The 17,094-nt window shown below is 38.8% G+C and overlaps 1 protein-coding gene across 2 annotated transcripts in view; it reads right to left on the minus strand.

The window, feature by feature from the left end:
- The window catches only part of LOC126213349 (zinc finger protein 493-like), a 115,219-nt gene extending 99,156 nt beyond the window's left edge, over nucleotides 1-16,063 (minus strand). Inside the window, exons 1-4 of one of the 2 annotated variants that reach the window (XM_049941046.1) lie at nucleotides 15,994-16,063; nucleotides 15,723-15,907; nucleotides 13,946-14,032; nucleotides 6,934-6,996 (exon numbers count right to left, since the gene is read on the minus strand). In XM_049941046.1, coding sequence (XP_049797003.1) covers nucleotides 6,934-6,996; nucleotides 13,946-14,014 — 132 coding nt within the window. In that variant the 5' untranslated portion in view covers nucleotides 14,015-14,032; nucleotides 15,723-15,907; nucleotides 15,994-16,063. Of the gene's footprint in view, nucleotides 1-6,933; nucleotides 6,997-13,945; nucleotides 14,033-15,722; nucleotides 15,908-15,993 lie in introns of those variants that run through there. The other variant, XM_049941047.1, reaches the window with a different exon arrangement.
- Nucleotides 16,064-17,094: the final 1,031 nt, after the last annotated feature.

Consider the following 17,094-nt stretch of genomic DNA (forward strand, 5'->3'; position numbering starts at 1 on the left):
AACAACATTACATAGTTACATGACAGCAGATATCTGAACAGCAAATTCAAATGAAGCTAAATCCCCTGAATCCCCATGGCCAACCAAAAGTTGAACATACGAGAATCACCAAGACAGCTTATATAAGAAGCCTTCCATTAATTTATAAGCAACATCATATCTTGTAAAACATGAAACAAAAAACCAAAACCCCAGAACTTCTGAACAAAAATGTTAGAAAAGGGATCAAAGACATCTCTACAGTTGATAGTTGACAATGATGCAGATGGTAGTAAAACTGAAGACAGTAACAGAAAAGACATAATTACAATGCTTTGCCTTAGAAAGTTTCTCCACTAAAGGACATAAAAATGCATTTCACATTTCTTACTACAGCACAGATACTAAAATGACAGATACACAATTGACTAAAGTGGGGACAGGAGGGAGAAGGAAACACCAAACCTTTTCTACACAATTGACCACTAGACCTGAAGGGGCAGCCATCAGATGAAATAAAACAAGTGGATGTTGCAGGATCACCTCTGGCATTGGAACTGTTATTTTATGGAACAATGGCGTTTCATGGGAATAGAAAAATGCACAGCTCATTTCAGGTTGTAAGAAGTGGCACAGCAAACATGTTTGGAGCTAAAGACCTGAACAGCAGATAATTTTGTTCTCCTATATGATTTTGGAAAGAAAACAGTTCCTCTGTATGAATGAAAATGAATCCTACAGTCATTGATCAAGTAAAATTGACTGCTCTATTCACTCACTGTTCTGCTGAATGCAATCAGCCAATACAATTTTGAATACCAGGTGATTTAAGCTAATCAGAAACATTCACATAGTGATCTAGTGACTGTCTAATATTAGAGATTTGTCTAACAACAGATGTAAAAATTTATTTTGGCTGCACTGATAAGTTAAACCTGGATTTCTTGCATTTTATGGGCTGCCCCCTTAACCATTATGGACACATCCCTGCGACAATAAGAACTTTACTGAAAAGGGTATCTTGCAGATCATCCTCTTCAATTTCCTTCAGATTTACAGTATTTGGAGTTTAGTGCTGGAACATAAATTTCCTAAACCAGCACTAGGCAGCAACCAAACTAAAAAAAATTGACTTTGAAGATCAGAAGATTTCCGAGTGCTGCCTACTACAAAACATTTCCTATTTATTAACACAATTGCTGGTAATTTGAAGAATAGCATAAAAGTGCCTTAATGAAAAAGTTGCTGGTTCGAATCTCCTAGTAGGAACTACTACTTTTTAAAAACTTCCATGTCTACTAACAAACTGCAAATTTAACAAGTACTGAATTGTAATGGTTTGGTAAAAATTTCATATTTTTTCATCATTCGACATATTAAAACAAAAATTTTGATACATTCATGTGAGATTTATTTATTTTCAATTTGATGCTCTCCATTTTTATACTAAAATGTAATTTTTTAACAATACTCACATTTTTATGTAACTTTTAACTAAAAATAACTATTAGAAAAGTATGACTCAGCATGAATTAAAATGACCATTTGTTTTACATATGGAATTTAAATAAAACTAAAAGAACTGGTAGCACTTAGTGTGATCTGAACCACCAATTTTATGATTATTATGATATTATCCTATGCACTCAGCTACAGACAACTATACAATACATTTTTTACACTTGCCAGCACTCACAAATCACCCAAGTGCCAAATGCATTTCTTGTTTCTACTTTTATGGAGAATGGTATCTTACTGCTTTACCAAATAATTGACTGGGCACTGACCTTCAAATCCTGAAGCTAAGACAAAAATCTATGAGGACACACAAGTGAAATCCCCTTGTTGAAGGCATGCTTGGTTAGGCTAATTGTTTAAGTAACTGATCCTGAAACTAGGAGTTACAGCCTCAAATCTGAGACCTAGCAACAGTTTTCATCTGTTGGTTTGTATGTGTATCAATGCAGTCTCACAGAATTGTTATTTATCTTCATATAGATAATGAAGTAATTCTACAGATATACATGCTAGAACTATTGCTCCTGCTCAAAGACAGCACTTTAAACAATAGTTCACAGTCCCCACCCCAAATGAGCCATGGACACTGCCGAGGCAGGGTTGCTTGCATGTCAATAACACTGAAAACAGTGTTAGGTGCAAACACAAATAAGTATTATCTGAGGAGATATCAAGCTAACACATGGTTCCTCAAGAGAGGCAAAATACTTTTCAGCAGTTGCAGGAGCAATGGTCTGGATTATCAGCTGACCTGGCCTTGTAGCATTAACCAACTTCCTGTGCCAATAATGCAAATGGCTGAAAGCAAAGCGAACTGTAGCTCTCTTTGTTTTTCTTCTCAAGAGCATACAGCTCTACCGCAAGAAATTATCTTAGGCAAAATATTCAGGAGCTAAAATAGTCCCCCATTCAGATCTCCAGGCAGAGTCCACTCAGGTGGATGTTATCAGGAAAAGCAGGCCAGGCAGTCTGTATGTCTGAGTGTGGAGTATTACTTATCTTAGTAGGATAAGCATGTATCACTAGGGGTAAGATAGATATTGCTTACAGGAAAATTAAAGAGACCTTTAGAGAAAGGAGGAGCACTTGGATGAATATCAAGAGCTCAGATGGAAAACCAGTTCTAAGTGAAGAAGAGAAAGCAGAAAGGTGGAAGAATTATATAGAGGGTCTATAGAAGGGTGATATACTGGAGGGCAATATCATGGAAATCTAACAGGATGTACATGAAGATGAAATGGGAGAAATGACACTGCATGACAAATTTGACAAAGCAGTGAGAGACCCGAGTCGAAACAAGGCCCTGAAAGTATACAACATTCCATTACAACTACTGATAGCCTTCGAAAGGCCAGCCCTGACAGACCTCTACCATGTGGTGAGTAGGATGTAGGAGATAGGTGAAATACCCTCAGACTTCAAGAAGAATATAATAATTCCAATCACAAAGAAAGAAGGTGTTGACAGACATGAAAATAACCAAACTATTAGTTTGGTAAGTCATGGGTGCAAAATACTAACATGAATACATTACAGATGAATGGAAAAACTGGTAGAAGCTGACCTTTGGAAAAATCAGTTTGGATTCCATAGAAATGTTTGAAAATGTGAGGCAATACTGACCCTACAACTTGTCTTACAACACAGATTAAGGAAAGGCAAACCAATATTTCTAGCATTTGCAGACTTGAAGAAACCTTTTGACAATGTTAACTTCATTACTCTCTCTCAAATTCTGAATGTTGCAGGGATCAAACACAGGGAACGAAAGGCTATTAACAATTTGTACAGTAACCAGATGGCAGTTATAAAGAGTCGAGGGGCATGAAAGGGAAAGAGCAGTTGGGAAGGGTGTGAGACAGGGTTGTAGCCTATCCCTGATGGTATTGAATCTGTATACTGAGCAAGCAGTGAGGAAAACAAAAGAAGAATTCAGAGCAGAAATTAAAATCCATGGAGAAGAAATAAGAACTTTGAGGTTTGCCGACGACATTTTAATTATGTCAGAGACAGTGAAGTACCTGGAAGAACGGTTGAACAGAAGGAACTGTGTCTTGAAAGGAGAATATAAGATGAACATCAACAAAAGCAAAATGAGGATAATGGAATGTAGTCGAATTAAATCAGTGATACCGAGAGATTTATATTAGGAAATGAGACACAAAGTAGTATGAGTTTTCCTATTTGGGGAGCAAAATAACTGATGATGGTCAATGTACACAGGATATAAAATGTAGGGTGGCAATGGCAAGTAAAGCTTTTCTCGAGAAGACAAATTTGTTAACATCAAGTATAGATTTAAGTGTTGGGAAGTCTTTTCTGTAAGTATTTGTTTGGAGTGTAGTCTTGTACGGAAGTGGACAAAATGGATGACAAACAGTTTAAACAAAAAGAGAATAGAAGCAAACATCAAACAATGGAAAATCCAGGATGGAATGTAACAATACCAGAGAAGGAAAGTCGCTACTCATGATACAGCAGTGATGCTGAGTCATGATAGGCACAATAAAAAGATTCACACAATTAAGGCTTACGGCCATTAAGGCCTTTGTCAGCAGTAGACACTCACTTGCACGAAGTCTCAGAGAGCTGGCAGTGTGGTCAGAGAAAGAGAGAGAGAGAGAGAGAGAGAGAGAGAGAGAGAGAGAGTGTGTGTGTGTGTGTGTGTGTGTGTGTGTGTGTGTGTGTGTGTGTGTGTGTGTCAATGGATCCCCCATTTAGTATAGGAGGGCTGTGTGGAGGGTAAAAGTCAAAGAGAGAGACCAAGAGATGAATACACTATGCAGATTCAGAAAGATGTAGAGTGCAGTACGTACTTTGGAATGAAGAAGCTTGCAGAGGATAGGGTAGTATGGAGAGATGCACGAAACCAGTCTCTGAACTGACGACGACAACAACAACAACAGCCTAGGAAGGTTGGAGACTTTAAAAAGGAAAAATTGATAGGTTGTATTCAGTTGTAGTAAGAGCTGAAGTGCAGTGGCAGAAAGGACAAGACTTCCTGTCAGGTCAGTACAGGATTATCTACAAAAAATCAAATAGGAGTCATGCAGGGAGAGCCCTAGTAATTAGCAAGAAAATAGAAACATGAGTAAGCTATTATCAACAGCAATGTAAATGAATTACCATAGCTGAAACAGGCATGAAGGAAATACAACAGTGGTAGAAATTTGTATGGCAACCAGACCAGCAGAAGAATGGAATAGGAAAAAGTTTGATGAGTAATTATTCAATAGCTAAGGAAGAAGAAAGCCAATTCTAGAAGGTAATGAAATTCAATAGTAGGAACAAGATGCACAATAGTTAAAGAGAACATCCAATGGCATAAATGACTGAAAGAGGGATGCTGCCTGGTAGAATTTTGCACATTGCATGAATTAGTCACTGCAAACACTTGTTTGAAGTATCATGAAAGAAGCTTGTGTATGTGGAATAACATGGAGAAACCAAAAGGTTTCAAGCAGATTATGAAATGTCAAAAACGAAGGTTTCAAAACAGGATTGTAAACTACAAAACATTTCCAGTGATAGATGTGGACTCTGGCTAAAGCTGTTTTTATTAACTGCAGAGTAATGTTGTTGAAATGGTAAAAGTAGAATTTAAGTACATGGGATTTGGGTAAGTTGAATGAACCAAAAATCATTGATAGTTTGAAAATGAGCATTAGGCAACAAGTGATAAATAGAGGGTAATTATACACTGGGTGATGAATAGGCAGCTTTGAGATGGAACAGTGAAGGCAGGAGGAAATGTAGATAAAAAGTAAGGCCTAGTATGAATACCTTAACAACTCATGAGATGCTGAATTTAACTGATGAGAAGAGAAAATACAAACATGTGGCTATTAAAACAGACAAAAGGGAATACAGACATTACTGGAATGATGTTAACAGAACATGCAATATGGCTAAACAAGAATGGTTGTAAGACAAAGGGGAACAAACTTGCTCCAGAGAGGGAAAAGGAAGTAGTTGTAGAAAAGACTGGAGATATTATGATATGGCCAGAATTTGATACAACACTGAAAGAGCAAAGTCTTAACAAGGCCATTGCAGTTTATGACATTCCCTCAGAATTATTGGGATACTTGGAAAAGCCATCCATGACAAAATTATTCCACTTTTGTTCAAGATACGAGATAGCCGACAAAGTTATACATCAACCAGAATGCAATAATTCAAATTCGAAGAAAGGCAGGTGCTAACAGGTGTAAATACTATCGGACCAGACCATCAGATCAATATATCATGCTTGCAAGAATGGAAAAGCTTTTAGAGGGTTAACCTTACATAAGATCACTTTGGGTACCAGGAACATGTAACAAGGCAATACTGATACTATGGCGTACCTTAGATGAGTTAAAGAAAGACAAAATTGTGTTTACAGATTTTGCAGATTTACTGAAATTCTTTTGAGAATGTGGAGTCGACTGCACTCTTTGGAATTTGGACAGCAGCAGAATAAATAGACAGGAAGCCCAAGTTTGTTTGCAACTTTCACAGAAACCAGACTCCAGTTGTAAGAGCTGAAAGACATGAAAGGGAAGCATTGAGTAGGAAATGAGACAGGCTTGTAGCCTACATCTGATATGCACTCTGTACAAGGAAGACATGAAGGAAATCTGGAAGGTAAAGGAAACTGTGTGTTTACCAATGACAATGTAATTCTATCAACAAAACCAGCATCTTGAAATTGTCAATGAAGGGATGTGTGGGAGGTAAAAGCTGGAAGAGTAAAATTGTATAGTATTACTGGAAGAGATTGTACGACAAACATCAATAAAAGCAATAGAATCTAGCTGAAATAGATCAGTCAATGTTGAGTTTCAACTAGAAAATGAAACACCAAAAGTAGCAGACAACTTTTGCTATTTGGGCACCAAAGTAACTGACAATGGCTGAAGTAAGAAAGAAATATAGTGAAGACTAGGAATATCAAGGAACATGTGCCTAAGAAAGAGGACTTCACATCTAATATAAATTTAAGTGTTAGTAAGAATTTTCTGAAGATATTTGCAGTGCAGCCCTGTATGGAAGTCATAAATGATAGGCAATTCAGACAAGATGAGAATGGAAGCATCTCAAATGTGCTACAGAAGAATGCTGAAGATTTGATGGGTAGATGAAACAAATGAGGGAGGAACATAGGGACCAATTTCACTAACACAAGGGACCTGTTAATAGCACAAATTCTGAGGCATCTAGGGATAGTCAATTTGGTAATGGAGGGATATGTGAGGGTAAAAAGTGTAGAGGGAGACTGGCATGAAGACAAGAAGCAAGTTCGAATGGATGCAGTCATCAGAGATTAAGAGGTTTGCAGAGAGTAGACTAACGTGGAGAAGTGCATCAAGTCAATCTATATTATATTCACCAAAACTGAGCCATAACACAACACTGCTTAATTTCATACAGTCACACAAATTCTAGACTTACCTGTTGGTTCACTTGCTCATCCAATTCTTCTTTTACTTTCATGGTGGATGTGTGTAACTGAACCTGTGGTGAATAGTAAAAAAAATATCTGCAAGGAGTTCTTTTAACAAGACAATTTTAGATATATTACAAAAAAGTATCACATATTGTAAGTCTATGACACTTCTAAAGAATAAATGACTCATTCTTTTCAGAGAGTGGCCTTCTCAGTGACAGTCAGTAAGGTGCATTTCAATGGTAATGATCGAAAAGTTATATGAATGATCAGTGACAACATATTTGAAAATTTATTAGCATCTTGCACTTCATTTTCCTATGTTGCTATTTTCAATCATATTTCCTACTTCCATAATCTTTATTTACTTATCATTAACTATTTTATACAAAATGCGCACCATATAAAAAAAACAGTAGTGTAATGAAATCAGTGGGTACAACTAGAATCTTTAATATTAAAATCAACAATACCCATATCATACAAGTAATTGCAACATGAATTTTCTATCAGCCAATCGCACAGTTTTATTTTGAAATATTAAAATGATGTGGATGAAGCAGGGATGGAATAATAAGTAAGATTTTTGAGGCCATTCACTTACTGAGGGTTTCCTGTTCTTGCTAGCCTATGACTTGGGATGTGGATTTTTGCATTACTTACAGTATCTTGTTTGTAAACTGCTTTCTGGGAACTCATGCTTTAACATTCTCCCTGATGCCAACAGCAGAGTCATAGAGATATCAAAAACTATTAGTATTCTAAGCCTGGTAAACAAAATACAGACGGCACTGTATGTTCCACCTAGCATATCACACGGACCTTTTTTTATGTTACTGATATCAGGGGAATTAACACATATCTGAACCAAACACTCCTCTCAGTTTACACACGAGGTAGAACAATCTTGAGGACTTTCCTTGCAGATTTGGTTGGTGTGTTTTTTCCAGTTCACTTTCCCATTAATTTGGCATGTTTACTTTCTATACTGACTTGCAGACAAATACAATGAAACAGTATTAAAAAATTGAGGTTCTGGACAAAGCCCTTCTGAAATAGAGAACACATTCACAGGACCACAACAAACACACACATGGCCACTGTCTCCAGGAACTGGGAATGACCATCTGCTTTTGGTATGAGGAACCATCTGTTAGGGTGGGTTGTGAAATATGAGGTGGTGCGGGGCAGCGAGGAGGGATAGCAGTGTCAAAGTGGGAGGAGGGGTGGAGGGAAGATAATGTGTTCTCTGTGGTAGCATGCAAGGATGTGGCAGAGACAGTATGAGTTGCTAAATGTAGTTTTGGGAAGCTGTACTGTGGGAGGGGAAGGGGAGGAGAGAAATTGAGAAAGGGAAAATAGTAATGGGAGGAAAGCGTCTGCGTCTGTGTTTGTGTGGTGAAGTGAGGTAGGGAAAAGGGATATGTGTAGAGGACATGGACTAGCATAGGCTGAGTCTAGAGGGGTTACAGGAAATAATATGTTGTGTTAGAAGATAGAATCCAGTTGGAGCCAGCTGTGAGGCCGTCACTGAAGTGAACCACATCATGCTGGGGGCATTTTCAGCAAGTGGGTGGTCCAGCTTTCTTGGCCATACTTTGGCAGTTGTCACTCCTGCAGACAGAGCAATTTAGTTATGCCTATGTAGGATACAGCACAGTGGCTGCAGGCGGGTAGTTGCCAATCACAAGGTTGCTTTGACAAGTAGCCCTGCCTTTGTGTTGGAGATGTCTGACAGGGCTGCAGGAAACATGCATGTCCTGCATGTAGCTCTGTTTCAGGGATATGAGACATGAGGCAAGAGGTTGGAAGCAGGACTGGAGTAGCGATGGGCAAGAATATTTCATCAGTCCAATTGGAGACAAAACACAACTGTGGGAAGGGTGGAGAGATTATTCCTCATTTCAAGGCATGAGAGGTAGGGTAAATCCCGGCAGAAAATGTGATTCAGTACTTCAGTCATGGGTAGTACTGACTTGCAAGGGGAGTGCTACTCTAGGAGTATGTGGGAGATGGGGGTCGACCAAAGCGTCCAATCCCACCCGTCGGCTTTGACCCGTGACTTAAGGCTATTGTGGTGTGTGACACCATGGCAGTGTGGAATTTAGTTTGTGAGAGTGGCGCATTTGTAGGTGTTTTGATGCGATCTGTGGTGCTCTCTGGTGGTGTGTTCATGTGTTGTGTGTTAGGTGATGTTTTAGGTTTAGTTTGCATGTGTGGCGTTTTTATAGGTGGTGTATTGTTGCGGTTGGTGGTTCTCTCTGGTGGTGTGTTTATGGGTAGCGAGGCGTATGATGTTCATTTGCGTGGTAGCATTGCACATGTGTGGTATTGGTAGTGACTGTGCTTTCAGCGGAATATTTTTCAGGGAGTTTACAATTTTGGTTTTGTCATGTCAATATTACTTTTTTTTATTGGTGTGTGTGAATTTTGGTAAACTGCTTTTTTTATGTCTTTGATAGGTATGGATATGACTGGCAGGGTCAACAGTTTTCAGTTGTCGGCAATGATGGGGGACAGTGCGTTGTCTCTAATAAAATTTCTTCAACTATTTGGATTTTTGGATGAAGTCTTTAAGTGTTCAGTGTGTTGTGAAGAAACTCGGCTTACTAAACTTCTGGCATCTCTGATCAGGGATGGCTATATGTGGAGGTGTCTTAAGTATAAGAGGTGAAGGGAAATGTTCGATTCCAATTCGTGGGACTGCAGCTGCTGTTGAGCTATGTAGATCAAGCGAAGTGTCCGATTCCACTGTATATTGTGTTTAGTGGAATTTGAATAGTTTTGTGCCGTCTTTTTTTTGTCGTTTTGTGTGGTTTAGTATGGTGGTGTGTGTCTAAATTTGTTTGTATTTACTTTCTCCCCACCCAAAAACCCCCAATTTCCCACACTTGGCCTGTTAGTTTCCTTAAGTTTTTGTGGGACGTGTGTGTTGGTTTTTAATTGTATTTTCGTGTTAGTGGTCATGTTTATGTAATGACATCATAGGCGCCATATTGGAGTCTTAGTGTAGGGTCGTTTCCGCCATATTTGTGACGGCATGGGTCAAAGCAGATGGGTGGAATCAGACGCTTCTGTATTTGTGACTGACAAGACAAGGCATGGGATTCCGTTTCTGGGAGAAGGCTGTAAAGGAAATTTTAGGCTGTGCATGCCTCAGTGTGACCCTTAGCATTTCCTTCAAACCACATTGTTTCCCAATATTCTTAGCTGGTGGAGTCTCCTTACATTTCCTTTCCCTGTAACACACTGCATCAGAAAAAAGTCTACCTTGCACACCTACAAATTCTTTCATCACCACCACTAATGGTAGCAACTGCAGTAGTAAAAGTACTGCCAGTATTAACTTTTAGTTCATAGTATTATTCACTGACACTGTTACTTCAGACACTCAAATCATTGTAATACTATTTTCCATATTAAAACTTAGTTTCAGAAAAATATGCTATAAAAAGGGAAACCATGGCCCAATTTAATAGAGGGTCTGATGGACTTAATCAGATCAGGTTCAATAAACAAACCAATAAGATCACAAAAATGTCATCAACCAAACTTGATCTGGTGAACTGTTTGTGATTCTGGGTGGTTAGTAAGGAATCCTCGAGGTGGGCTATGAATAAATTTGCAGAACATGGTGACATACAGTTGGCCTTTGATGTACTGCAGATTTGTTTGTAGGCCATCCCTTCAATAGAGAAGTAATTGTGTGTGAGAATGTAGTTGGACATGACGACCAGGAATGGGCTGTAGGTTAGGAGACAGACACTGGGGAAGGTACTGTTCAGTGACAAAGTCATGTGTGTTGGGGGATGTGATCATAGAGGGTGATAGCACTTTCCTAAATTGTACAAAATGGAAACTCTTCCTACAACGTATCACTCATCCCCATAACCCCCCATAGCGTCAATGTTCACTAGTCTGTATGCTCCGCCCCGCCTATTCCCTACCCTGCTCTCATTCTAGCACTGAGCAGTGCACACACCTACCCCACAACTCCCCCCACCCCCCATACAGCCTCCCTACACTGCACCTAGAAGCCCTATTCTGTCACCCTATGTCCTTGACCAATCCCACAGGCAGCACAGTATCACCTCCACCCCCACCCTGCTATCCCTCACTTCCCACCCCACAGCACCTCTTTACGCCACCAGTCACGCCAACAGATTTCTGCTTGCATTAGATGTATTCATGCTCTAGTGTTGTTCTGTACTTCATATGAATGACTTTGTCTAAAAGCTTAAATATTTAGCAGTCAATTGATTCTACCTACCTGCAACCAAAGGCCTCCTCAATGTGTTGAGTACAAATGTACCCTTTGTATACCATTATTCTATCCTGACATTTTCTGTGTTTGATTTTACTTTCTCTATTCTTTGGAAAATGTAACTGAGGCACCTGAGTTGTCGGCAACTGAGTTTTGCTTTTCACTGTTGGACCAGTTCAGATACAACCTCACATGAAAAGCTGGAACAGCAACTGCTCAATCACACAGCTTTGAGCTAATGGAAAAACAGATACATTTACAATACAGATGTAACACGATATGAAAGTGCATTGTAGTCATCACTTCTGTAGTTGTTCCAAAAAGAAGTGATAAGACGACGAACACCAAAGGCATGTGTGCTAAATCTACGATGACCTACCTTTACCAACTGCTTACATTTTGAGATCAATGCTAGACCTACAGTACCACTAGAAGAATGAACATCCTGAATATGAGCAAGACACTACACACACCAAGTTCATAGAAAGAAAGGTAAGTGAGACATTGAAAGTACAAAGGTTTCCTTCCTTCGGGAGGGGGGGGGGAGGAAGGTCCTACTTGACCCAGACTTTGGCAGTTGACACTAACAAAAACCTGTCAAGGCTACTTTCATAACGTGACATTGTCTAGCATGGGTATACATTTGTGTTTTCACTGCTTCTAGATAAACTTTCAAGATGAATGATTCAGAGCAAAGACATCTTTGCAGGGTCACAAGTGTTTTGATCTACCTACAAAAACAAATTAATTACAGCACTTTGATGAAGAAAGAAATGAACAATATATTTTCAAAACAAGTTCCATGAGGAGAGAATTATCCGTAGAATGTTGATGGCCACACACTGGCAACTTCAAATCCTGCTGTTCTCAGAAATACTGAATCAAGAAGTGAGCTCTAACAGTAGCTTTAGCATGTTTAAATTTGCCAGAAGCTGACAGTGACATTCTGCTATAATTACTTCTTTTAAGAGCACCAAATCCGTAGGCATATATTGTGTGTTACAGAAGTGTCATATTTGAGCCCACACAGTTTAACACTGATTATACTAACATTTAAGTAATTTATGAGTTACCAAATATTTAGAGTGGTAATGTGAAAATCTACTGGTTAAAGAGCATTGCAAACATTCCACAGTTAAAACTGTAACACTCCTTGGGTCGACAGAAGCGTCCGATCCCACGCGTCGGCTTTGACCCGTGACGTAAGGGTGTTTTGTGTGACGTCATGATGGCGCGGAGTTCGGTTTGAGTGTGGCTGTCTCCAGTTCTGTTTTATTTTATTTACTTCTCTGATCTGTTCGTTCTATCTCTTGAGATTTTTTTTAAATTTAAAAACACTTATTACTTATTTTAATTATCTGTTTCCTCCAATTTCTGTTTCAGTTTATTATATTTATCTTTCTGATCTGTTCGTTCTATTTCGTGAGATTTAAAAAAAAAGACAAAAAACGCTAATCAGCTACTGAAACATCTTTATCTTCTATGGGTTGCAGGGATTACGACCCCTGAGGAGGTGGGTGGGTATTAATGCATGGCTGTCTTCACTTACAAGTTGTAGCTACGCAAGGCGTCTAAATTTGTTTATATTTAGTTTGCCCCCCACCCAAAACACCCCATTTCCCGCGCTTGTCACGTTAGTGTCATTAGGCTTCTTGTGGAGAGTGTGTGTGTGTTTTGTTTCCGCCATATTTGTGACGTCATGGGTCAAAGCAGGCGGGCGGGATCGGACGCTTCTGTATTTCCCACTCCTTTACTCTTAGTATCAGCATTACCACCACTTCCTTTTTAGGGTTGCAAATTACACTACCAACTGCTCATTCACTTAATAGTATTTAAGCTCCTCAAAGGATTTCAACAACAGCTCTTTGTCACCTACCACTTCCCCATATTTAATAGATTCTAAATACCTAACCCCAAATCAAAAACTGATCAAGAACAGTAATATTGCTAATAAGAACATTGAGTGCATAAAACCAATAAGATGAGCAATAGCAAAAATAATACACCAGGAAAACAATATTGTAGGTCATGAGTTTAGATTTCTCCATCAGGCACCATGACAAATAGACTGCCATATATTGTCTTTGCAATAAATCCACATATATATATATATATATATATATATATATATATATATATATATATATATATATATCCCTCTTTTCTGTGAAAGCAACTATGGTTAACTTAAAAACTGACCACAAATAGAGCATCTGATCAATTCATCCAGCAAGCCATACAACTGATCTACAGTAGCAGCTGAATCATCTGCACTCTAGCAAGTAAAGTCCTACTCATATATTACTTTATCATATCCATTAATAATACCACTTTCTAAGAAAGGAACAAATCTAGACATTAACAACACACCAAACTAAATCTCAAAGTAGAAAATTGATTTGTAACAAGTGATTGCAAACACCACAATAGTTCAAGAACATGTGAATTTCCTAGTAGACAAGAAACCTGTAATCTAACTACTGGCATGCCAACATCACACCAACAATAAGCTACAGAAATTTTAAAACAAATTAAATATTGGAGAGCAGCATTATATACTACAAGATACCAATCTATTGCAAATATGTTGCACAGCCAAGAGTCACAACTTCATTTGGTCAAGAATCAAAACCAACAGCCAGTACCAAATATTTCATCTGACAAACAACAGGGAAGGTAATCTGCTTGTTTACACACCACATTGCACAGAGAAATTAATAAAACAATGGTAAAAAATACAAGAAGCTATTTACCAAGGAGCCTGGTTCAGCATATACTTCATTCTTCTCTTTTTTCAGCCAACTAGTTCCCTTTGAGTCCATGAGTGCTCTCCTAATCCACTGAAAAACAAGAAAGCAAAAGTGATATTGTTTAAATTGTTACTATTCAACATAGTGCATTGGCAGCATTTTCTGGCTGCAGCAAACGAGTCAATGCATATTAAAAATTTAAAACTGGCTGAGGAACAAAGAACCTGATAAAAAGAACTGATTTACAACTTGCTGGTTATAAGGACTCTCAAGCCTCACTGTCATTAATGGAAAACACAACTCAATTTGACAGAAAACAAAAACCACACACAATGGAAACAAATGACTTACAGTTACTGCTGTTACTTAGTAGCATTTGCTTGTGGTATACAATCCCATTCTGAATATGGTAGCTGACATATCTTGCTTTTTCCACATAAATTTCTAAGTGTCATGTGAAGCAACTAAGATAAAGTGAATTTACCAGACAAATCTATTTACTGTAGACAATTTTACATATGAAGAATAAAAGATTAAAATGAGTCTCGAGGTATATCTAAGCCTGTCAATGTATCATGCAAATTCCTTAATATATAAAATAATGTAAGAGGTTTATAATTATGTTCTTAGCAACGTATGCAAGGACAGAAAAGAATTATTTCTCAATCATACTGGCTGCACTTTCAATCAATCTATAAACCCATATTTTTTCATGGTATTCAGAAAGGCAGAACATGAAAATCCACCCATACAGACAGAACTTTCTTCTTTTTCAGTCAGTTTAGTATGTATTTTTAACAACTAAACTTACAGTCATCTATATTCAACGTTATCAACTCAATATAGAGCAATGCTGCAATCTTTACCCAGTCACTAAAAAACACACACTGCTGCCTGCACGTTGCATGGAAAAATAAATGATTCTTGACTGTCAAGATTTAACACCGATTACATTCCTGTAACAAGACTTAGTGAAATTACTTTCTCATAAGCGTACCCATGACAATGTTCTGTGGTTTTGGGATGCTTTCGTCGGTGGCAATTACACATACCCATTAGGCCTTACAGAGTCAATTACATTTCCCATATCCTTCCATAGACAAACGTGCAGATTACTACAAACAGCAGTTAACACTATTTACTAAACTATGAAGCACATAGGCACATTGATAATCCATGGAAAACGCAACACAATGAATTCCCTCTACAGCATTCCCTTTCATACCAACATAATCAATCCCTGATACTCTGTATTAACGTGTGCTAACGAATCTGATGTATCGGCAGTACAACTGTTTGCGCTACAACCCTGGCGAACTACAGATCAGATTACAGTGAACTCTTACCGTCCCTATTCCTTCCTTCACAAATATTGTTACCGAACTTCGCATGCACAAGTAAATATAACAATATCAATGCAGCGGACGTGTGAACTTCGTGAGGGCCTAGTATTTCACATTGACCTGCACTTTCTCCAACCACCACATATAGACACTTTGCCGGTAATTACAGACAACACATCAAAATTTCTGGTGGTTCTTTTGCTAAATCACGGGAAACATTTAGCAATTTCATCGGACAGAACGAAAACAGCAAGCATATTACATACCCACACGTCGATCTGGTATTTTTCGTAATTGCCGAACAGCACAGGTACATAATGTACACTAATATGTTTGTCTAAACACTAGTCACCTCCTGCTCGCAATGCGGAAACATAAGCTCACTGAAAATAACAAGTGTTTGGTTCTGATGCACATAACCTGAAATAATTACTTACGAAATTCTAAGGCTATCTCAAACCATAACCAGAGGCGCCAAAGATGATACAAGAATTAAATGTGGAACAAACTTATCGTTCAAATGTGCCCAATAAATGAAATTAAACCGATGTAATAACTGTACGAACAGTTACTATAGCATCATTACAAGGCATTGGCAAACTACTTCATTCGAGGCAGTTAGCTGTAATGACAATTAAGTATTGACTTAGTACCACACTCAATATGCGTCTTTCCGTGATTTCCTGTCTCCACCATCAAATCACTTACATATTACACAGAAAACGCAACATAACACCGTACAACCGCATGACACGAACTACTAAACCCTACAGTAGACTTGGCCACTGTTTCTATATTTCGATACAATGTATCGATACGTGGAACTGTTTCAGTGTTTCGGAACGGCTGTGGTTCACTGTTTCGAAACAGCGGTGTTTCATTCCGCCCCTGTCTCGGACAACCGAACCAGATTCGATCTCGAGCCAGACACAGAAACTGTATCGTTGTTTCAAAATAAAGCTATTTCAGTCCACCTGTGCTTGGAACGGACTGATTGTATCGAAACAGTGATGTTTCATTCAGCTCTGTGTCGGACGAGATTCGGGCTCGGCACAGGTACTGAAATACAACATATCACTTCATGAAACACTTTCAAGAGTGTCTAAATCTTTTTCACAAGCAATAGCATGAAGCTTAAGATATCCGAAAATAAAGCTTCGTTTCTAGCTGACTGTCCTATTCCGAAATGGCGTAACTCTGCTTTATAAACACTAACCAAACAATAAAACAACGCATACTATTCAAATTCAAAATAATAAATATGTGAAAATCATTCAGTTAAAGTACACTTTTTTTATAACATACACTTCTCTGTTGATGTACAGTAATCATATTAAGAAACTCAAGTAAGTCTACAACATTTTGAATAAAAAAGGCGTAGAGTGACAGTTATTAGACATATACACTCCTGGAAATGGAAAAAAGAACACATTGACACCGGTGTGTCAGACCCACCATACTTGCTCCGGACACTGCGAGAGGGCTGTACAAGCAATGATCACACTCGCGGCACAGCGGACACACCAGGAACCGCGGTGTTGGCCGTCGAATGGCGCTAGCTGCGCAGCATTTGTGCACCGCCGCCATCAGTGTCAGCCAGTTTGCCGTGGCATACGGAGCTCCATCGCAGTCTTTAACACTGGTAGCATGCCGCGACAGCGTGGACGTGAACCGTATGTGCAGTTGACGGATTTTGAGCGAGGGCGTATAGAGAGCATGCGTGAGGCCGGGTGGACGTACCGCCGAATTGCTCAACACGTGGGGCGTGAGGTCTCCACAGTACATCGATGTTGTCGCCAGTGGTCGGCG

The sequence above is a fragment of the Schistocerca nitens genome, chromosome 11 (genome assembly GCF_023898315.1).
Source record: "Schistocerca nitens isolate TAMUIC-IGC-003100 chromosome 11, iqSchNite1.1, whole genome shotgun sequence".
NCBI lineage: Eukaryota > Metazoa > Arthropoda > Insecta > Orthoptera > Acrididae > Schistocerca > Schistocerca nitens.